At 38.1% G+C, this 24,675-nt stretch overlaps 1 protein-coding gene across 2 annotated transcripts in view; it reads right to left on the reverse strand.

The window, feature by feature from the left end:
* Nucleotides 1-8,714: 8,714 nt before the first annotated feature.
* Nucleotides 8,715-24,675, reverse strand: part of ZBTB44 (zinc finger and BTB domain containing 44) — a 58,828-nt gene continuing 42,867 nt past the window's right edge. Inside the window, exons 5-6 of one of the 2 annotated variants that reach the window (XM_063436343.1) lie at nt 23,845-24,145; nt 8,715-11,637 (exon numbers count right to left, since the gene is read on the reverse strand). In XM_063436343.1, coding sequence (XP_063292413.1) covers nt 11,346-11,637; nt 23,845-24,145 — 593 coding nt within the window. In that variant the 3' untranslated portion in view covers nt 8,715-11,345. The remainder of the gene's footprint in view (nt 11,638-23,844; nt 24,146-24,675) is intronic. The other variant, XM_063436344.1, reaches the window with a different exon arrangement.

The following is a 24,675-nucleotide window of genomic DNA, read 5'->3' on the forward strand; positions in this document are numbered from 1 at the left end:
TAGATGAGGGCTGTTTATATTGGGGTTTACTTTAGATGAGGGCTGTTTATATTAGGGATTATTTTAGATGAGGGCTCTTTATATTGGGGTTTATTTTAGATGAAGGCTGTTTATATTGGGGTTTACTTTAGATGAGGGCTGTTTATATTGGGGTTTATTTTAGATTAAGGCTGTTTATATTGGGGTTTATTTTAGATGAGGGCTGTTTATATTGGGGTTTACTTTAGATGAGGGCTGTTTATATTAGGGATTATTTTAGATGAGGGCTCTTTATATTGGGGTTTATTTTAGATGAAGGCTGTTTATATTGGGGTTTACTTTAGATGAGGGCTGTTTATATTGGGGTTTATTTTAGATTAGGGCTGTTTATATTGGGGTTTATTTTAGATGAGGGCTGTTTATATTGAGGTTTATTTTAGATGAGGCTGTTTATATTGGGGTTTATTTTAGATGAAGGCTGTTTATATTGGGGTTTATTTTAGATGAGGGCTGTTTATATTGAGGTTTATTTTAGATGAGGCTGTTTATATTGGGGTTTATTTTAGATGAGGGCTGTTTATATTGGGGTTTACTTTAGATGAGGGCTGTTTATATCAGGGTTTATTTTAGATGAGGGCTGTTCATATTAAGGGTTAATTTTAGATAGGGCTGTTTATATCGGGGTTTATTTTAGATGAGGGCTGTTTATATTGGGGTTTATTTTAGATGAAGGCTGTTTATATAGGGGTTTACTTTAGATGAGGGCTGTTTATATTGGGGTTTATTTTAGATGAAGGCTGTTTATATTGGGGTTTATTTTAGATGAGGCTGTTTATATTGGGGTTTATTTTAGATGAGGGCTGTTTATACTGGGGATTATTTTAGATGAGGGCTGTTTATATTGGGGATTATTTTAGATGAGGGCTGTTTGTATTGGGGTTTATTTTAGATGAGGGCTGTTTATACTGGGGATTATTTTAGATGAGGGCTGTTTATATTGGGGATTATTTTAGATGAGGGCTGTTTGTATTGGGGTTTATTTTAGATGAGGGCTGTTTATATTGGGGATTATTTTAGATGAAGGCTGTTTGTATTGGGGTTTATTTTAGATGAGGGTTGTTTATGTTTATATCGGAAAAAAACGGAAAGAAAGTACTAGCAATCCATAAAGGAGAGGGAGAAATACCAAAAAGATTATCTCATTCTCAGCTCCCTAACTGGAGCTAGTACAGTATAGGCAACCCATGAGTATGTGTACATAATCGATCTTAAAATATAACTTTTAATAGAGACATTAAAATCATCAAAGTTATAAACTGATATGGCAAATAATAATACTGATTAGAAATTATAGTCAACGACCTGTCTAGTCGATATAAAGGGTTAAGTAGCCCTGGTCAAATACTAGCAACATGAGTGGATAAGGTGGGGGTAAGTGAATAAATAAATAAATAAAAAAAGTGAAAAATATAATCCCAAAAGTAAAAAACACAAAAGACCAAAGCTTAAACCACCCCGGAGGTGAACAAAATGTAAACCACCTCTTAACTGTTGCAAAAAGTATCTCAGCGGCTGAAGGACCTCAAAGGCTGTCTACTGAAGTTATAGAGGAAAAAGGACTTGTACTGCGCTTGGAGGCTAAGGTCAGTATAATCCACTATCTCGCTCCAAAAGCTCTTTCTCACTAATTGAAACTCCTAAATGCTGAGCGTCCCTGCGGCTGAGATTTCTAACGGCTAATGGCTAAAGCTTTATATCCATTACTCTGGCTACCAGCTACTAGTTAGCCACGATACACTGGATTAAATACACTGGGGACAGTTTACCTTAGGAACGTTTTTCTGTTACTCATTAAAATATTGATTTTTAAACGTTTTATATTCTAGAGCACATTATTTTGAATATTCACTATTGTGTTTTCATTCTTTAGGACAGTGTTCTCTCTCTTTGTTCTTGTCCAACTTTTGAGGGTTACCCCCTCTCTGTCCAGTTACATCATAATTATCGTATGGGCCAACCCATTTTCCTATCACAATGGCTAAAGCTCGTATAATTAAATTATGCTAGAAATAAACTGGAGAAGTATAATCAAAGAAGATGCTGTCTGAAAGAATGAGATAATCTTTTTGGTATTTCTCCCTCTCCTTTATGGATTGCTAGTACTTTCTTTCCGTTTTATTTAAATTATCTACAGGGGTTACCCCCCAAATCTGCTAAGAGCAACCTGACAATTTCTCTCTACTCCTTTCTCCCCCCTTTTTTCATGTTTATATCGGGGATTATTTTACACAAGGTTGTTTATATTGGGGTTTATATTAGATGTTTAGTAAGTCTGTATGAAAAGAAAGTGAACTATGATTTGGTGAATAGATTCTAAACATCTCATTGTCACAACTAGAAATAATGACAGTCAAAACAAACACCATAAAACATTAATAATAATATATTTTAATGAAAAATCTTAGCATCATGTTTCTATCCAAAGACACTCGAAACTAACTTTTTGTCCTTAATGTGACTATAACAGAACCAGATAAGAACTTGTGTTCCTCTGTATTTTCAAACAATTATATTTTTTTCAGATCAAACAACCAGGCTAGGAAAATGTATTCAATACATACTTCTCTTATATCAAACAAGCTAGGGATCTCATACAATGTAGCTATACAGAGTATATACATTACACAGTAGAAGAGGAGCCAAGCTTGTTCCCGGACCAAATAAAAAGGACAGGAGGCAAACGCATATTACTGCCCCGTTCCTAATTTATTGCATAGGGCTTAGTGCACAAAGGTTTGCTGTATGAAACAAACATTGAATATTTCACTAAACAACAAATCGCGGACAATCGTAAATGTAAATGTTATGCCAAGATCGCAGAATTGGAAGAATTCTGGTATTTTGGCGAATAATTTGTAGTCCCATTTTCAATAATCCCCAATTCCCAGTTTTGTAATTATACTCAAAAAATCACATGATCAAAATTAAATGGTTGTCAGTCTTACAATTTGGCTTTGGTGATGGAAGTAGATTTAAGGATGATGAGAGTAAATATCCAGGGCAGGATTTAAAGATTTGCAATTTATTTATTGTGCTGGCAGATTGATGTAAAATGTAAAGATCAGGACAATTTGCTTAATCTTCATAAATTCGACCTGCCTAAAGATGCCATCCAGCTGGATTTCAATTTAATGTTTGTCTTACATAACAAAAACCCCAAATATTGAGTGAAAGGTAAACTGGCACGCCCGAAGCACCCTCATTGTGTTCCCTAAGGATGTGGCCGCAGGTGAAACAGTTTTCCTTTTATAACTCAGGTAGGGTGTGAGGTTAGACAGATTTCTCCTGACTTGTACGTTTACATGCAATTCTTGAAACATTTTAGACTTCACAAACCCACTTACTTTAATTTCTACACCCACTAAAAGTGCAGTAAATATCCTAATCTTTGTAGAGCAATGCACATTTCCATATGATCACTATGAAGTTAGGTAATGGGTCAGATATAACCTGTACATTTACTATGCTGCCCTTTTAAAAGAAAACTACTGCTCAGTATTCTAGACTTGTCATCAATATAATATCAGCATTTAATGGACTCTAGCAATATATATATATACTTTGTCAAACCATTTAATCTTGTTTTTTATAGATTGAAAATAGTAAAATGTGTTTTATATATTTTTAGTGTCACTTTTCAGCCTTATGAGAGTAAAGGCCACTGGTCACGGGACACGGAGCTTGGCTTTAACCCCTATCAAACGTTTGAAGACATCAAAAGCTTACAGCTACAGGCTCAAAAACAGAGATCAGGAAAAAAGGACAAGAAAATAAACAATTGTGAGTTTCACATTGATTACACGAACTGTAGAAATTATTGTAACGTTTCCAAAACGGCACTTGGTTTCCAAAAATGGGCACAAAAATAGATATTGTTGCCACCAAGAACAATGGGGTACTATAAAAATGTTAAAAGCCAGATACAAGTATATAAAATGTGTTTTCTTTTGTGGTTTTTTTCCTTTTAAACATTGTACACATTTAAACAAAAGAAAGCTATCTTAGCCAACAAGTTAATATACATGCTATGAGTTTAAAATGACTTCAGAGACATCAGGAAAATGCAACAACTGATTGGATTCATTTATCATAGAAGAGTTCACAAAGAGTTTGAGGATTGGCTAGCGTGAAGCCTCCCATTCTAAAGCAGGAGGTTAAGGACACCCCGCATTGCCATGTGCTGGGGGAGCCCTCTCACCTCAAGGTGCTGTGTGCATACAGCACAAAGGCAGAATGCTTGGCTGTTTTCTGGTGGGAGTGGCGGTGGGATTCGTGAGACACTACGTAGAAACAAACAGAAGCGGATATGTAGGTCTGAACATACAATGCACAGAAGACCAATAGCACATTTTTATACAATCCTATTTATAACAGTGTAAGAGATTTGTGTACCTTAAGAGCCCTAACCTGCGAAGGAACCGTGAAAGTGACAATGCTTGCTCACAAGATTGTAATTTCTAAGCAGAACGAGGGCTCAGAGGTAATGAATTATTACAAATCTTAATGATCACTGACCTAAACAACTGATGTGCAGAATACGAGAATTTCCCTTCAATAAAGGTCTTGTTAGTGTATGAAATTGATTCAAGTGATTTCCTTGTATCCTATTTGAAAAAGCCATAGGAGAACTCACTGATAGCAAACCTGGCGCGGTCTTTGTTGACTACCTCCCCCATGATGCTCAGACAAGAAAAAGACAGAAAAGATTACTTTCTTAACCCAAAGGTAGCCAATATCTCTACTGCACTGAAACAGGCGATTTCTGTGAACAAGAAAGGTGCATTTTATTCTCACAGAGTTATTTAACTAAAGTAGATTTCAAAGTGAAAGCATAGATGAGAATTTTTCCACTTTGGCTAATCTAATCTTATATTTTAAATTTACTTTGAATGCTCACTTACGTGAATAATCAATTAAAATATTTAATTGTTTTGATATAAACACTAAAACAAAAAACAAAATCAGAGGTAAGAATGAAAATATCTAAATAAAAATAACTGGTGCAAACCTTCCACAATGAAGATTCCAGTAAATTACAATATTTAGATTAAATGGGCACTCTAAGTAATGTAGCCACTATAGTGATTATGTTGCCATCATCCTGTTTAATGTCAAACCGTTTAAAAATGATCCATCATAAACCGAGGATCTTCTTGGCAATATTATGATCACTCTCATGCTTGCCATATTTATAATGCAGAATATCACTTCTGTGCACTATCTGTGTGAATTTTGACCAAAATGGAAAGTGTTGACAGGCTAAGGGTGCTGAGGTGGGATAGTCCGGTGCTCTTAGACAATTAAAGGAACACTAGTGTGTTAGCAATATAAAACTGTATTCCTAACACTGTCCCTCTGTCTCTGCCCATCAGATCCTCAAGTCCACAAAGGGGTGGCCTCAATGGCATGAAATGACATTAAACCAGAGAACAATCGTAACAGTGAACAATTGCAGCTTAAAAATGCTTACCCCTTTATAAATGTGAAAAATTCTGCAGCACAAATATTGCACTTCAATTGTTCTAATGAATCAATGACTCTGGGACATCATATAAAGAGATTAAAATGGACTACAAAAAGGAAAACCACTGCTATTATCAGTGATATTAAGATCTGTTAATAAAGTCTTTAAATTGTATTTCTGTGAGGCCTGCTTTAATTTGCCAATCTGAATGCACTCTGGGCATAGATGAAAAGAGGTAACTACTGAGTTCCAAAATACACACCTATATTGAATGTACGGTAACTGCATTGCCCAACGCATTGCCATTCTGAGTAGGTAAGGAACTTGGTATGGTTTAAGCAAATACTACATTCTTTATATTGATTACGAACAGTGCCTTAAATTTTTGTAAAATTTTAAATAACAAAGATACAAAAAGAAAAAAAAATACTTTATGAAAATATTTGACACTATCTTCTCAGAATAATCCGTATATACTTTCTGTAGTGTAATACATGGTTTGGTAAGAAAAACAAGTATTCAGGTCATTATCTCTCTGCATTTTAGGGCTTCTTAAAAGGTAAAAAAAAAAGGACTAATTAATTTGATGAAGATTCTAAATCTTTAATAAACAAAATGTACACTAACCTGATAAGTTCCCAATATTACCCTCGCTAAGCATGTTTTGCTCTGCTGGTTAACTCACTGGATTTTGGGCCTGCTGCTTATGTCATTTATTCCTTATCAGCCAAATCGGCTCCCAGACTCCTTAATCAATTTGGAAAATTTTACTTTCATGAGCAGCAAATTCTAGAAACACTCAGTCCCTTCAGAATGTGTTTAAAATAAAAAGCATATTTGTGTGAGATTCATGATCTCCACTGAAATATTGATTGGAAGAAAAAGCGGGCTAGAATTTAAACTATTTCAAAATAACATTACTATATGGAAGAATCAGAGAGGTATAAATCCACTGTCTAATAAGATTATAAAAAAGAAATAAAAACATGCTAATTGCTGACATCAGAAATTAAGTAAAACACTAGACTCTCTCTAGGAGCGACCTGTACTGATCATAGCAAGCTGGCTAACAGGGGTTTCTGCTGGAGAAAGTAGGTGCGTGAATCCCGTCTGTATTACCGCTTACAAGCTGGGATGTGAAAATGCAAAGTCAAGGCCGGATGTAAATAATAAGTGGCCCAGTCTATGAGGTTTCCAGTCAGGAAACACTGCATAGACACTTTACTAACAGCAAAGCCATTACTACCGTCTTCTGAGAGATGCTATTTAAGTTTATTTAACCCCTTAAGGACCAAACTTCTGGAATACAAGGGAATCATGACATGTCACACATGTCATGTGTCCTTAAGGGGTTAAAGGGAAACTAAAGGCACCCAGACCACTTCATCTCAATGAAATGGTCTTGGTCCAATGTAATACATTGTTATTCGTTTGGTGCGACAATGTTTATATTAGAGTTTAATACACCGCTAATGGCTGTCTTCCTGGCGCTTCCTATGCTATAATGGAGTTAAAACTTGGTTACAGATCAAAACCTGCTCATAGAGGCGGGACACTCACCTATAGAGGTGGCAGAACACAATAGTGTTAGAAATACATGCTTGTATTCCTACCTCTATAGTGTTACTTTAATAAGGCATAAAGATGGGAACTAACAATTAAGAATGCTGGAATTCTATAATACAAACAAATAAAATACACATTTTATTTTTACAATCTAAATGTGTATAGGGAACTCTAGGGCATCAACAAGCAGATTGCAAATTTTATGGCTTGAGTTTGCAATTCTTCATAATTTCTGGTTTATAGAAAGAATCCAAGACATTATGAGGCCGTAACGTACAGGATTCCCCAGTATTTCGCACACATGCACTGCTGATGGATTCACATAAGACCCTGGTTATTATTTCAGTTTTAGAATGATAGCTCTGTCATATTTACCAGTGACATGTTTATACTTTGAAGATTTCATGATTTACATCCGTGCCTGCCAATGCTTTTAGCAAGTTGGTGGGGGAGGCTAAGGCCCAGACCCTATTAAATCAGTTACGTCTTCTAGTAGATTGTACAAAATTACCAGCCTGCACCAGACAGTACAAGAATGGAGAGCCACATCTAGTTGGATACAAGTGATTTAGCAGATCACATTAAATTCTTTAGTTTTTCTTATACCGATACTGAACGTATGTACTACTGATCCCTTATGAAAGATAAAGGAGAGAACACGACACATCTAATAACAGAAATACTTCTAAGAAAAGCCAACTGAGAGAACAATATTCTATTGATATTTTCATTTGGCTCAAATTGTTTCTTTATGTTTTTACTCAATGATAAACAGACCTCAATGGTCCATACGTACAGCAATTCCATCGGAAAAGGGCATATTCTGGGTATGGGCTCTATAGAAATATTATTATTGGGCACTGACAAGGCAATATTTTAGTTCTGGCTATAAATTCAAGTTTGAGAACAGGGAATATATATAAATATAGTCTGGATACCATGGGGTTTATTTAATTCTACTTCCAACCTTTGTGAGACATGTATTTAGTTTGGAATTCGTTTTCTACTTTAAGTGCCTATTTAATGTAAAAGCTTGTTTTGATTCTTATTTTCTCTAATAATATTCGCCATAATTGCTAAACCTACAGAGTTGGAACGATTAACGAGATTTTGTCTGACAACAATCACTGCAGGCACTTGATGTGAAGCAATGATTTGTTTGGCAATGCTATATATACATTTATGGTGTGTTTATTGGATACTGAGCTAGTTTGTTTTGCAGATGTGTGTGCTATTGTCTGTTGTTCGTTTGCAGTGATATTCTCTCTATACTGTTAGATTTACTAAGTGCTGTAACCATATGGCAATATTCTTTATTTATAATGGTTTATAACCAAACCACTTGTGATAGCTTTTCATTTTAAACACACAGTGATCACCAACTTAAACTTGGTAACTTTCAGATTTGATCTGACACTCTTTGTGATTAACACATTATTTGAATTCAACAAATAAAAATAGCTATATTTTTACATAAGGCTTTGTTTTATATATTTAGATATGATTTAACTCAGATATTACATCTGCCTTCTCAAAAGGCAAAATCAGAGAATCTTAAGTAATTTTGGACAAATTACTGTAGTTTTGGGAAAAATATCAAAACAAACTATGGGATTAAAAACTAATTAAAGATCCCCCCCCAACACTACAAGCTGAAAATGTTCAGCTACAAATAAGCATATTTCCTTAAAGGGAAACTCTAAATACAATAATAAAGAAAAATAACTTTTTAGTAGATATATCCCAATGATATCAAGCAAGCATTTAATTATTTTTTTTTTTTTTTATTGGGCTAGATCTATAAACAGCTTGTAAAAGCTAAAGATCTCGCATGCAGCTTTTGCAAACCCTCCCATTATTATCCCACCCGGACTTTCTGTGGGTGTCCAATCACACACTTTTAAATGCAGCTGGATGAGAAGTCTTTGCAAGGCAGGTGCTCTGGGCGTAAGCAACAAGCTGAAGTGCTTCGGGGATCTGGAGTGTCCCTTTCAAGGGACCCTCCAAACACTTGAAGTGCTTCAGCATGCTGAAATGTTTGAGGTGTGAAAAGCGTGTCCTCATTTCATTTTATGAAAAGCACAGATTTCAATGGTAATTGTCAATTTTATAAATGAACCTTATAACTTCCCTCTTTACTTCTTGTTTTTCCTAGCTCGGTGAAAATAAATTCAAGAGGCAGCAATTGCCCAGAGCACCTGCCTTGCAGAGACTTCTCATTGAGCTGCATTGGGGAGTCTGTGATTGGACAGACACAGAAAGTCTGGGTGGGGGTAAAGGGTAGGGATTATAAAGGCAGCATAAAAGAGATCTGTAGTGTTGGCAAACTGTTTTTAGATATACCCCAATGACAAAATGCATAATTATGCATGTTTTCATTGGTCTATCTACTAACCAGTTATTTTATTTTATTTTTTGCATTTAAGCAGTGGAGTGTCCCATTAAGAGAGGGACCAGTTTGCATATAACCATTACTGTTTCTAAAGACCTAATCATAAAATGTAATTAAAAACTTTGACCCTGTGCAAATTGAAAGGGTAAGGGAACCAATATCACCCCTTTGCGTGCAGCATCAGGAGTTTCTCCAAAGGCTGTATAAGGATGACAGGAGTTGCCCATGCTCTGGTCATGGTTAATAGTGAATGCAGATTAATCGACACACACAATGTCCTTTGTATCACTCGTCCATTCTGATGATGAGGATCTTGTGCTCTTGTGTTGACAATTTGTAAAAGTAATATCTAAAATACATCAATGTGCTACAAACAGCTTTGTTGCAGCATTTATCAGTCATGTTTACAAATGCTTGGGATATATCAGTGGGGCTATCTGTAGTCATCCACGCTAAATTCACTACAATATATTAAATCAGAAATCTATTCATTAAGAAGGACACATCAGATAGATTTCTCTTTTGCTGGTGAAATATTTTGGTCAAAGAGTTCCTTAGGGAAGCGGAGGCATTATAATAATATAATTTAACCTCTAACAACTGCTGCTTAAAACGCTGAAAAAAAGAAAGATAATGTAATTGTTTAGATTAAAAATCACAACACTTCACTCTTTGAGTACCAAAGGGGTGAGCAGCAAATCACTTTACACAGCCCTTTGCATTCAATGGGTTAACCAGCGCACCATAAAATGTCACGCTTCAGTGTAGGCCGCCATTTAGCATTATCCCTCAGAGCACCAGAGAGATGGACTGCGCAGTGCTCACCCCTGTGGAACTAAAATAGTAACTAAAAAGAGAAAGAAAGCAAAAAATAAATAAAAATCAAATAATAAAACCCAGAGGAATTAAAGAGGATTTGTCCCATAACTGATGTGTTTTTTTTTTTTTTTTAAGTGTCACTCTTGTTGATAAACAAATGATTTTGTTATTTTTGTATTTCGGTTAAAGTATTTTTACTTTAAAGCTACAGCAGTCTTCTGGAAAGGCAAGGCAGGGAATTTAATGCAAATAGACTTACGTTTCACATGATTCCCAACAGACTGGTCTCCTCTTTTAGAGTTTCACAAACAAAAAATCATGGGAAAAGTAAGTAGTGTGACCACCTGAAACAGAATTATCCTGGTTCAGCCAGCAGAAGTATTCCTTTTTACATACATATGCTTGTTACATAAATGAATAATGCTGAATTCTCTGGAAAACACAATCTAGAAATGTGACAGATCCCCTTTAATGCCTCGATGAAGGGTCACTCGGAGACAGTTTAGCTATTCCAGCTTCCTTTACAGAATGCTTGCTGTTCTCTAACCCATAATGCTTATGGTGTTTCTGCTGAAAAGGCCTGCAGGGTATTTACCCACATTGGTATAAACCCCACACACATCTGCACACAGCAACACATTCACATTACTTCAAATCCAAGGCTTTGTGTGAGCCATGTGCATATTTTCACATGAAGAACATTAACTCAATACAAACTGGTAAAAACATAACAAGAACTTGCTCCTCTGTAATACGGTAACAGCCAAAGGATCCATTGGGTATAGCCAGGAGCTCAGCCATTGGCTTGTGAAACCCACCTCTGGGATGTACTCAGTGTCCCCAGAAAGCCAGCTGATGTGCGGTGACGTATCCCAGGAATATTAGCATTAGTGAGATGAAAACATGGTTTGCATTCTGCCAATGTCCTCAGTTGCTTAGATTGTTTCCTCATAAAAATATAAAGTAAACTATAAATTGACCAAAACACAGGCACTTTCCAAAGAAAGAAAACAAAACCAAAGATTACGCAGGGGTTGAAGTCTGGGGATGCAGGGCAGGTATCAGCTATTCCACAGCAATGGAAGCCACCTCCGTTTTTGGGGTGTCATCTCTGTCGGTTTCTTCCATGGAGCTGGGTTTTGAGGGCTCTGCCATTTCCTCCTCGTCCACCTCTTTCTCGGCCAGTCCACCCAGCGACCCCAGGGGAAAAGTGCTCTCGCAGTTCTGCGTGGAGGAAACTTGGGAAATGACAGGCATTTGCACAGAGGAGTTGCTTTCAAAGCTATGTTCTGCCAGCTCATACTGCCCAAGGGCCTCTTCCTGCTCCTGGCTCAGGTAATCCGGCACTAGGAAATCGCTGCAAAAGGAGAGAGAAAACACGTCAGCCGCCATGTTACAGAACATTTAACTCCCTGTGTGGCAGAAAGTGGCCTTCACTGTCAGCAAAGGCGTCAAAATCAATCTAATATGCGACCGTGACAGAAGGGGTTAATGTGGAGCTGCCATTAAGAATTTTGTACCATTCGCTGTATTTATCTAGACTGCCTGGAGCGAGTGCTTTTGCTGTTTTTGGTTTTAATTAGTGTGTATTGTTTTAGTAATGTCTCCCTTTGCAGCAATGTGTCCAATGGCACGTGGAGGCAAACCTGCAGAAGGACATCCATATCTTGAAAACACCCCCAACCTGCTAGTCCTAAGGTGGAGCCTCAGCTGCCAACAAACAAGGAGACATTAACCCAGAACAAGAATGATGACGTTCCTGTGACAGTTATTTAAAACTGCTGCCCCAATGGCATTGAACAAGTGAAAAGCTAACTTTACATTCTTTTCAATTTCAAGGTCCTTTGAACACAGAATTAGATGGAGACATGATCATTTGGCTGTTACATCACATACAACCCCAGGAGTCATCCAAATGGAAGAATTAAAGTGCATATATATTTTTGGATTTGGGGTGTTTTTTTTTAATCGTCTCTAAGTAACTTGTCTGCTTTTTAAGTCCAATACATTGCACATTTCCTTTCCTGATAAGTTCAGTTCAGAGATAACCAAAAGGTACATCCACAGTTCTTGTAGAACTACAGCTCCCATAATGCTTTGCCAGTTAGGCCAATGCGATAAGTAACATGCACCAGAAGGTAGGGATCGACCGATTATCGGTTTTACCGATATAATCGGCCGATATTCGGTATTTTCGGCAATATCGGTATCGGCCAATAGGGATACTGATATTGCCGATAATACCTCCCAGGACCGCCAGGCTCATTACAAGCCCGGTGGTCCTGGGGGGGGTGGGCAGCAAGCGTTTACTCACCTCCCAGCAGCTCCTCCAGCTCCCCAGTGTAAATCTCGCGAGACCCGCGGCCAGCTCTGACGGCCGCGGGTCTCGCGAGATTTACACTGGGGAGCTGGAGGAGCTGCTGGGAGGTGAGTAAACGCTTGCTGCCCACCCCACTTCCCTCCCCTCCCCTCCCCCAGCTAAGCCAATGCCACTGGACCACCAGGGATTAACATATCCCCCCTCCCTGGCAAGGCAACAAGCAGGGAGGGGGGACAACAAAAAATAAATAATAATAATTAAACATATAAAAAATAAATAAATAATTTAATATAAAAATAAAAAAAAATGTTTTAATAAAAAATGCCCCCTCACACACACACACACACACATACACTATTATTATACACATACACTACACAAACACTGTGTATATAATTCAGTGTGTTTGTATAGTGTGTGTGTATATATAATGCAGTGTGTTTGTATAGTGTGTGTATATATAATGCACACTACACAAACACACTGCATTATATACACACACACTATACAAACACACACTACATTATATACACACACACTATACAAACACACACTGCATTATATACACACACTATACAAACACACACACTGCATTATATACACACACACTATACAAACACACACACTGCATTATATACACACACACTATACAAACACACACTGCATTACATACACACACACACTATACAAACACACACACTGCATTATACACACACACACTATACATATACACACACACTCTATACAAACACACACACTGCATTATATACACACACACTATACAAAAACACACACTGCATTATATACACACACACTATACAAACACACACTGCATTATATACACACACTATACAAACACACACTGCATTATATACACACACACTATACAAACACACACTATACAAACACACACTGCATCCACTACACACACTGCATCCACTACACACACACTGCATCCACTAGACACATACTGCATCCACTACACACACATACACAGCTCCCCTGTCTAAACACACTGCATCCACTACACGTGGCATGTATATTTTGTGCATTTACCTTTAGAAATAGTTTTTTATTTTCCAAAATGGTAAATGTACAGAATATCGGCAAATTATATCGGCTATCGGCCTGAAAGTTCACAGGATATCGGTATCGGCTCTAAAAAATCAATATCGGTCGATCCCTACCAGAAGGTGATAGGATATGTTTGTTGGCCCCTGTGAACACTTGGAAATCTTACTATATGCTTTGATTTCATATAGTTCAAATTAGGCAGGAGAAAGGACAGATATAGCTCTGCATGAGAAAGGTCTACTGGCCATAGCCTACCTCTTACAGTTATTTACAGGAAAGAACTTATAAAAGTCTAGAAGAGATAGCTACTAACAATTTAATGAACCTGACAGAACTGCTAATAACAATATAGTGACTAGTGAACAAATAAGAGAAGGTGTTTGGTTGTATTTAATTTCAAACAAATCCTAATTTCCAGCCAAACCTTACTGCTAGAGTAGACCTAGCATTGATATTGGCAAGTTCTCCGCTGCTGGGCCCCTGCTGGGTTCAGTAAAGACTCCGGGAGAGCAGGGTCTTACTGAATCACAAACACCAGGCAGTTACCTAGATCTGGTGGAACAACAGGTATGATCATGCTTGGCAATCACCCTTTAAGAAAAGGACTGTGTCTGTGCCTGGCTGAGCATCACTGATTGATTGAAAAGCAACTGTCAGTCTAAAACTATCCTTACCTTTTGTGTCACTTTACCCCACTCCCGCTAGCATGTAAACTCAGTGAGCAGTGCCTCAATCCCTCTGTTACTGTGTCACTATACCCCACTCCCTCTAGCATGTAAACTCACTGAGCAGGGCCCTCAATCCCTCTGTTACTGTGTCACTTTACCCCACTCCCTCTAGCATGTAAACTCACTGAGCAGGGACCTCAATCCCTCTGTTACTGTCACTATACCCCACTCTCTCTAACATGTAAACTCACTGAGCAGGACCCTCAATCCCTCTGTTACTGTGTCACTATACCCCACTCCCTCTAGCATGTAAACTCACTGAGCAGGGACCTCAATCCCTCTGTTACTGTCACTATACCCCACTCTCTCTAACATGTAAACTCACAGAGCAGGGCCCTCAATCCCTCTGATACTGTGTCACTATACCCCACTCCCTCTAGCATGTAAACTCACTGAGCAGGACCCTCAATCCCTCTGTTACTGTGTCACTTTACCCCACTCCCTCTAGCATGTAAGCTCACTGAGCAGGCCCTCAATACCTCTGTTAATGTGTCACTATACCCCGCTACCTCTAGCATGTAAACTCACTGAGCAGGGCCTCAATCCCTCTGTTACTGTGTCACTATACCCCACTCCCTCTAACATGTAAACTCACTGAGCAGGGCCCTCAATCCCTCTGTTACTGTGTCACTATACCCCGCTACCTCTAGCATGTAAACTCACTGAGCAGGGCCTCAATCCCTCTGTTACTGTGTCACTATACCCCACTCCCTCTAACATGTAAACTCACAGAGTAGGGCCCTCAATCCCTCTGTTACTGTGTCACTATACCCCACTCCCTCTAGCATGTAAACTCACTGAGCAGGGCCCTCAATCCCTCTGTTACTGTGTCACTTTACCCCACTCCCTCTAGCATGTAAGCTCACTGAGCAGGCCCTCAATCCCTCTGTTAATGTGTCACTATACCCCGCTACCTCTAGCATGTAAACTCACTGAGCAGGGTCTCAATCCCTCTGTTACTGTCACTATACCCCACTCCCTCTAACATGTAAACTCACTGAGCAGGGCCTCAATCCCTCTGTTACTGTAACAATACCCCACTCCCTCTAACATGTAAACTCACTGAGCAGGCCCTCAACCCCTATGTTACTGTGTCACTATACCCCACTGCTTCTAGCATGTAATTTCACTGAGCAGGCCCTCAATCCCTCTGTTACTGTGTCACTATACCCCACTGCCTCTTGCATGTAAACTCAGTGAGCAGGGCCATCAATTCCTCTGTTACTGTGTCACTATACCCCACTCCCTCTAGCATGTAAACTCACCGAGCAGGCCCTCAATCCCTCTGTTAATGTCACAATACCCCACTCCCTCTAACATGTAAACTCACTGAGCAGGGCCCTCAAACCCTCTGTTACTGTGTCACTATACCCCACTCCCTCTAACATGTAAACTCACTGAGCAGGGCCTCAATCCCTCTGTTACTGTGCCACTATACCCCACTCCCTCTAGCATGTAAGCTAATTGAGCAGGGCCCTCAATCCCTCTGTTACTGTGTGTCAAACGTGGCTGGTTACTACTACATATTTGTTCGTCCACCCACTGTAAAGCGCAGCGGAATTTGTTGGCGCTATATAAATAATAACATAATAAAAGCTAGATGGCTGTAATGGATCCATTTCATGCACTTTAAAACGAGACTTGAGAAATATGTGGTTATATTGACTGATAACATTTGCAATGTTGTAGAACCCAAACAGTAAATGGGTTTTACAAATGGAAACAGCAGACCTTTTGCCTACAATGAGAGCAAAATAAGAATAATAGGAAAATAATACATACGGTAATTTAAAGATTACAATAAAAACATTGCAACCATATTAAAATGAGCACTTTTACAGCACCCTTTAAAAATAATACCACCCCTGAAACTCATAGCTGTTCAATCTGACACCTTTTAAAAAGTACTGCAATAATATAAAATGTGACCACAAATTATGTTCATGGCACAGGCAAATAAACCAATTAAATAAGGATATTAAAAACTAAGTAAATACATTAACCCATTGTGAAATAGGTGTTCAGCTCCTGGGGAAGTGGTGATGCTCTGTGAAATGATTTATTTTAGGCCGTTGCCTAGGGCATGTGTTTGTAACAACTAGTGGGAAACAACTACAATAATGTGAAAGAATTGCTGTAAACCACTTACTCCTAATCCACTGGCACCCTTTAAATGATGTCCCTAGATCCTTTTAACAACAGTGAATATACTGACATAAATATCCTTTAACCACTGTATTGTTGAGCAGAATGCTTTACGTTAGCCATACACATCCAAAGTGGTCTATTTCAGTATGGAAGTTAGTGCAAATAAAAGAAATGCTGTAACCAAGAAACTAGCCAACTGGAAATATAAATCTTGGAACAACGATCCCCCAAAGATGTTATCACTATGAAAGAAATTAACATAAACCAGCAAATGACTTTCATGGCTGGTTGCACGTTACTGACAAGAGCAAAGTAAAATTAGATCACAGATCTTATTACAACAAAGAACAATATTTTAGAGGCAGTGTTTGGGACAATATAGTACAAAATCATTTCTAAAATGGTACTGTTCCTAGAGACACAGCTTGCTGGTAGATGCACAAATTCGAGGTCAGTCCTTCAAGCAGGTTTCAGCATTCCCTACCAAAACTCAGGTTCTGGTGTTAAATCTTCTTTCAAAATAAAAAATCTGAACTAAAAGTGCTCAGACCTTTTATCTGTCACTTTCTCTTTAGCTCAGTTCGTTTTTTTCCTTTATATTAGTTATTGCCAGCTCTCGTAAAGGTTTCCTGTTTTATATCTTCTCTTTCCGGCCCTCATCCAGATTATAAAGCCCTCGTTGACCTCTCCATATAATTACACCCTCTCTATATGACCATCCCTCTGTAATTACACCCTCTCTATATGATCATCCCTCTATAATTACACCCTCTCTATATGACCATCCCCCTATAATTACACCCTCTCTATATGACCATCCCTCTATAATTACACCCTCTCTATATGACCATCCCTCTATAATTACACCCTCTCTATATGACCATCCCTCTGTAATTACACCCTCTCTATATGATCATCCCTCTATAATTACACCCTCTCTATATGACCATCCCTCTATAATTACACCCTCTCTATATGACCATCCCTCTGTAATTACACCCTCTCTATATGACCATCCCTCTATAATTACACCCTCTCTATATGAGCCTCCCTCTATAATTACACCCTCTCTATATGACCATCCCTCTATAATTACACCCTCTCTATATGACCATCCCTCCATAATTACACCCTCTCTATATGATCATCCCTCTATAATTACGCCCTCTCTATATGATCATCCCTCTATAATTACACCCTCTCTATATGACCATCCCTCTATAATTACACCCTCTCTATATGAGCCTCCCTCTATAATTACACCCTCTCTATATGACCATCCCTCTATAATTACACCCTCTCTATATGACCATCCCTCCATAATTACACCCTCTCTATATGATCATCCCTCTATAATTACGCCCTCTCTATATGATCATCCCTCTATAATTACACCCTCTCTATATGACCATCCCTCTGTAATTACACCCTCTCTATATGATCATCCCTCTATAATTACACCCTCTCTATATGACCATCCCCCTATAATTACACCCTCTCTATATGACCATCCCCCTAGAATTACACCCTCTCTATATAACCATCCCTCTATAATTACACCCTCTCTATATGACCATCCCTCTATAATTACACCCTCTCTATATGACCATCCCTCTGTAATTACACCCTCTCTATATGACCATCCCTCTATAATTACACCCTCTCTATATGAGCCTCCCTCTATAATTACACCCTCTCTATATGACCATCCCTCTATAATTACACCCTCTCTATATGACCATCCCTCCATAATTACACCCTCTCTATATGATCATCCCTCTATAATTACGCCCTCTCTATATGATCATCCCTCTATAATTACACCCTCTCTATATGACCATCCCTCTATAATTACACCCTTTCTATATGAGAATCCCTCTATAATTACACCATCTCTATATGACCATCCCTCTATAATTGCACCCTCTCTATATGACCATCCCTCTGTAATTACACCCTCTCTATATGACCATCCCCCTATAATTACACCCTCTCTATATGAGAATCCCTCTATAATTACACCCTCTCTATATGACCATCCCTCTATAATTACACCCTCTCTATATGATCATCCCTCTATAATTACACCCTCTCTATATGATCATCCCTCTATAATTACACCCTCTCTATATGAGCCTCCCTCTGTAATTACACCCTCTCTATATGACCATCCCCCTATAATTACACCCTCTCTATATGATCATCCCTCTATAATTACACCCTCTCTATATGACCATCCCTCTATAATTACACCCTCTCTATATGATCATCCCTCTATAATTACACCCGCTCTATATGATCATCCCTCTATAATTACACCCTCTCTATTTAAGCCTCCCTCTATAATTACACCCTCTCTATATGAGCCTCCCTCTGTAATTACACTCTCTCTATATGATCATCCCTCTGTAATTACACCCTCTCTATATGATCATCCCTCCATAATTACACCCTCTCTATATGATCATCCCTCCATAATTACACCCTCTCTATATGACCATCCCTCTGTAATTACACCCTCTCTATATGATCATCCCTCCATAATTACACCCTCTCTATATGACCATCCCTCTATAATTACACCCTCTCTATATGATCATCCCTCCATAATTACACCTTCTCTATATGACCATCCCTCTATAATTACACCCTCTCTATATGACCATCCCTCTATAATTACACCCTCTCTATATGATCATCCCTCTGTAATTACACCCTCTCTATATGACCATCCCTCTATAATTACACCATCTCTATATGATCATCGCTCTGTAATTACACCCTCTCTATATGACCATCCCTCTATAATTACACCCTCTCTATATGATCATCCCTCCATAATTACACCCTCTCTATATGACCATCACTCTATAATTACAACCTCTCTATATGAGCCTCCCTCTGTAATTACACCCTCTCTATATGATCATCCCTCTATAATTGCACCCTCTCTATATGACCATCCCTCTGTAATTACACCCTCTCTATATGACCATCCCTCTGTAATTACACCCTCTCTATATGATCATCCCTCTATAATTACACCCTCTCTATATGACCATCCCCCTATAATTACACCCTCTCTATATGACCATCCCTCTATAATTACACCCTCTCTATATGACCATGCCTCTATAATTACACCCTCTCTATATGACCATCCCTCTATAATTACACCCTCTCTATATGACCATCTCTCTATAATCACACCCTCTCTATATGACCATCCCTCCATAATTACACCCTCTCTATATGATCATCCCTCTATAATTACGCCCTCTCTATATGATCATCCCTCTATAATTACACCCTCTCTATATGACCATCCCTCTATAATTACACCCTCTCTATATGACCATCCCTCTATAATTACACCCTCTCTATATGACCATCCCTCTATAATTACACCCTCTCTATATGACCATCCCTCTATTATTACACCCTCTCTATATGACCATCCCTCTGTAATTACACCCTCTCTATATGATCATCCCTCTATAATTACACCCTCTCTATATGACCATCCCCCTATAATTACACCCTCTCTATATGACCATCCCCCTAGAATTACACCCTCTCTATATAACCATCCCTCTATAATTACACCCTCTCTATATGACCATCCCTCTATAATTACACCCTCTCTATATGATCATCACTCTATAATTACACCCTCTCTATATGACCATCCCTCTATAATTACACCCTCTCTATATGACCATCCCTCTATAATTACACCCTCTCTATATGACCATCCCTCTATAATTACACCCTCTCTATATGACCATCCCTCTATAATTACACCCTCTCTATGTGATCATCCCTCTATAATTACACCCTCTCTATATGATCATCCCTCTATAATTACACCCTCTCTATATGATCAACCGTCTATAATTACACCCTTTCTATATGACCATCCCTCTATAATTACACCCTCTCTATATGAGCCTCCCTCTGTAATTACACCATCTCTATATGAACGTCCTTCTATAATTACACCCTCTCTATATGAACGTCCGTGATTTCTCAATTATAACACATTTGTTTTATTATTAGTGTTATCATCGTTAGTGAGGATTGCCAAGAGTTTGTGCTCACTATTCGCATACTCAGTGAGAGTTTGTATTTTCACAACTAGGTGCGTAGAGCTTTTTATAACAGCAGGGGAGCTTCTCAGTGAGTTACGGGTCAGTGGTTGGATCTGTTTATAAATGTGATATTTATAAAGAGTCACTGCAAAGTTGTCAGATATTACGTTACTTACCAGAGTAGCTATAATAATGTCCCCTGTTTGAGCATCTCTCACCGGACATTGAGTTTTGTATTTTACAGATTAAGATACCCATGAACTGTATTGATTTACAATGATCAAAAAACCCAAAAAGGAAGCGGCAGATTACATTTATGGGACTGTAACAATACAAAACTGCCAGTTACCCAAGTGAAAACACAAAACTGAATTAACCTCTGATCTAATTACACATTTATAAAATATTTGGCCATTAACATCCTTCAGTGACTTTGTTGTAGTTAATGCAAAGTTGCGACGGCTCATTCATCAGACAATTTTGGGGTTCAGAAAGTTCTCAATTGTTTTGGAGCACAATTGGAAATCACTTCAATTTGTGTCGATATTGGGAACGAGATGTGTGGACGGTTAATTTTGGTGGACTATTTTCAACATGTAAAACTAAATTAATATATAGGGCTACAAAGTAGCTGGTGATCATAATTTGAAGGGAAAGAAAGGTCTATAAAACAATGTATTAGAATATTTAAAAAAAAAACTAACAAAAAAACAGAGAATAGTTTGGAATTAAAGAAAGTGTTTTAAATTTAAGGTCAAAACAATCAAACTGAAAACATTTCCACCAACTTTTGGCCTAAAATCTGTAATTCCCATGAAAGAGTACGGTCAGTAAAATAGGACAATCATTTTGAATTCATATTTAAATTGCTAATTGGTACCCGCCATTATCACAGGTATCTAAATCAGTGGCTCTAAATTACGTACGAAGCATTAGTGTGGTGGCCCATTCTGCAAGTTTAACATTAGTTCAGTGACACATTGTTATGCAAAATATAACAAACCTCCTACCTTAGACTTCTCACAATGTCAAATGAGTCTGAGGAAGACCGTGCTATTACAGTAACCAACTCTTTTGATCACATAAAACCGCACTTCTCACAGCACTACATCGTCAGTGTTACTCACAATTCAAACAACACACAGTTTGCTATTCAGAGAGGTAAGCTGATTTAATGATATAACCCTAAGGAATTGCAGATGTGACCAGGCAGCCATGTGACCCTTAAACACAGTGAGGTCATCTATAGTGCCAGGGGACACACATATGATGTATATATTATTTGCTAGCAAGACGATCAACAAATGGCCAGAAGACCGTTCCAAATGCTTACCCCCTCAAATGAGTATTTGGATTGGGTTTAGGGGTGGTGGGGTGACATTAAATATTGAAGGCATTAAAGAACTCATATGCTGCACACTGGACATGTAAATGAATAGTAATAATAATAAATGTATACTCATCGTTACTGGCTGTACATTATTTCACAAAATAGCTTAGCAGATAAGCAAAACAACCATACACTATTAATTGTGCCGTCCTCTCCAGTGATGAACTAGTTAAATAAAAAAACACATTTAGCTGGAGATTGCCTGCCAAAGCCCTTTATAGTGTGTTTATTTACACAACGTTAAAACACAAGAGGGAAAAACAAGGTCAAAAATGTAATTTGGTTTGCCAGTAAATAATTTGGCCAACCAAGTTACATTAAACTTGAAAATGTGACAAACCACAGAGCAAAATTATATTTTACTTGTAAAATGACTGCGAGGACAGTATGTCTTCTAAGTGCTGGGAATGCGAAAGGAATGTTCAGGGTGCGTATGTCATTCTGTCATGATGAACTAACCAATAAAGAATGCCCGGCAAGAGCCAGCCCTCCGTATCCAGCGCATTCCCTTCTGGGCACAAAACAGTTGCAGACATTTGTTCAGCTATTTTACAATAAAACAATAAAAAAGCTTCTAAAATAATTGGAGTAAACCTGTTTCATAATCCCAAGTGGTGTGTGATGCTCTGTGGTGCACTGTTCAGGCAGGAAATGAGTTACGATTATTGGATCTAAAATAAACTTTGAAGCTTTAGAATCAATATTACAACTGCTGTTCCAAGTTAACAAAATCATTCTGTGAGTCATGTTTACAGGTTTGCAAAAGAACGATAATGCACACCATTCTCCTCTAACTACAGTTAGCGAGTTAGGTTGAGCAACAGTTTGTTAGATAACAGTAGAGTCTGACCCAATCAAAAAAAACAATATGATTCATTAAATGTAATACACTTTAAAAATATGAGAATTAAAGATTTGACAGTTTTCCTTTAAAGCTTTGGATGGCAGAGAGAGGTAGCTAGCCAAAGGACGGTTACCCCAACACCTGCAGTTTACCATTGCCACCTAAGTCTGGACAGCTTTAGTAGATTGGTCAGGCGTTGGATGAGCTCCTGCCGACTAGCTCCTTGCATTATAACCACTATAGTAAATTGTAGTAGTTATAGTGCAGAGTATCTCTTTAAGATACATTTGTTAGTTATATGAGCGAGTCCCACCCTCCCATGGCTAAACTCCCAGTAAACATGTGCCATTTTAAAGAACCCCAATGAAATTCACATGTGCATGGCTACCTGACAGAAGTATAGCAACAACACCTGGGGGCTATTCAAACAGGGAAATTCTGAGCAATCAACAAGGAATCCAAAAGAATGTTCTGACTGATTGCTCCAGAAATGTTGTAAGATAAAACCCCAATGTACTCCTTACTATCAGCAATGTTGTTGGTATATTGCATTGTGAAAGCAATTTACTTAATCAGAAATAAACAAATACAAAACAATATTTCTGACATATTTACTATTAATCTACCAAAGTTATTTTTTAAACATTTGTTACTAAAATAATGCTTTATAACGCAGTAGATTATTGGACATGTAGTGTTGTTTTCTATTTGAATTTAGTCTGCCACCTGCACACACTTTGTTTGCCTTGCTCCCATGGATGCCTAACAGCTAAATGATGAATATTGTGTGAGACTGACAGGGTTTATTGCTATTTAGTTTTTGGTTTTTTTACTAGAAATGTAAAGAGACCTATTATTTTGGAAAGATGTGAAAATAGTATGTATCGTTTTCTTAATTTTATAATCTAAGTATAGCTGTTCCCAGCAGCGGGCTCAGATTCGCTGCCGCATTCTTGCTGGGCACCTCACCTGCTCTGGAAGTAGTTTGCTAGCTCTGACGCTTCGTGGTTCAGGCTCCTCAGGTGCACGATTAAATTTCCAGAGTTGGTGAACATGGCGCCGCATGTTTTGCACTCGTAAATCCGAGGCTTGCGGATAATGTGCCGGGAAACCCGCATGTGGTGTTTGTATTCCCCGAAGGAAGTGAATGTGGCGCTACATATCTGGCATCGGAAACATCGTTTACCTTCGTGTTTCAGACGATGCATCTTTAGGGAGTAAGCCCGAGTGAATTTTTTCCCACAGCGGTCGCACTGAAATGGTTTAATTCCTATGGAAAGAAGAGAGACACAAGGAAGGGAAACTAAATAAAAGTACACAAAACAAAATTATACAAAACATTTAGATATTTCGTGTTGGAGAGTGGAATGAACATAGATCTCAACCTCTACAATGGATGTAAAGCAAAATGCAACCCCCACACAACCACCAATAATTCATAATTCATGAAGTTTGGATTCTTAACCTTAATTTCTAGGGGACTATTGTGCACTTGAGAGAAAGATCAAATAATCCCACATCTGGGACTTTATACGACAAAAGGTTTCCATTTTGTTGGCACTGACAGATTATTATTATTTTATTATTTATATAGCGCCAGCAAATTCCGTAGCGCTGTACAATGGGATGCCCTTATTTGGAATCTTGAATTGAAAGCATTGTTGTATAAAAAATCCTTTGGAACGTAATGCATGATGTAAAAGCCATGATAAAAACTACAGTTTGACCTTATTCTATAGTTGACTTAAGAAAGTAGAAAGCTTGCTTAACACATTCTCAAACAAAAAGGATGTATTCAAT

The sequence above is a fragment of the Pelobates fuscus genome, chromosome 11 (genome assembly GCF_036172605.1).
Source record: "Pelobates fuscus isolate aPelFus1 chromosome 11, aPelFus1.pri, whole genome shotgun sequence".
NCBI lineage: Eukaryota > Metazoa > Chordata > Amphibia > Anura > Pelobatidae > Pelobates > Pelobates fuscus.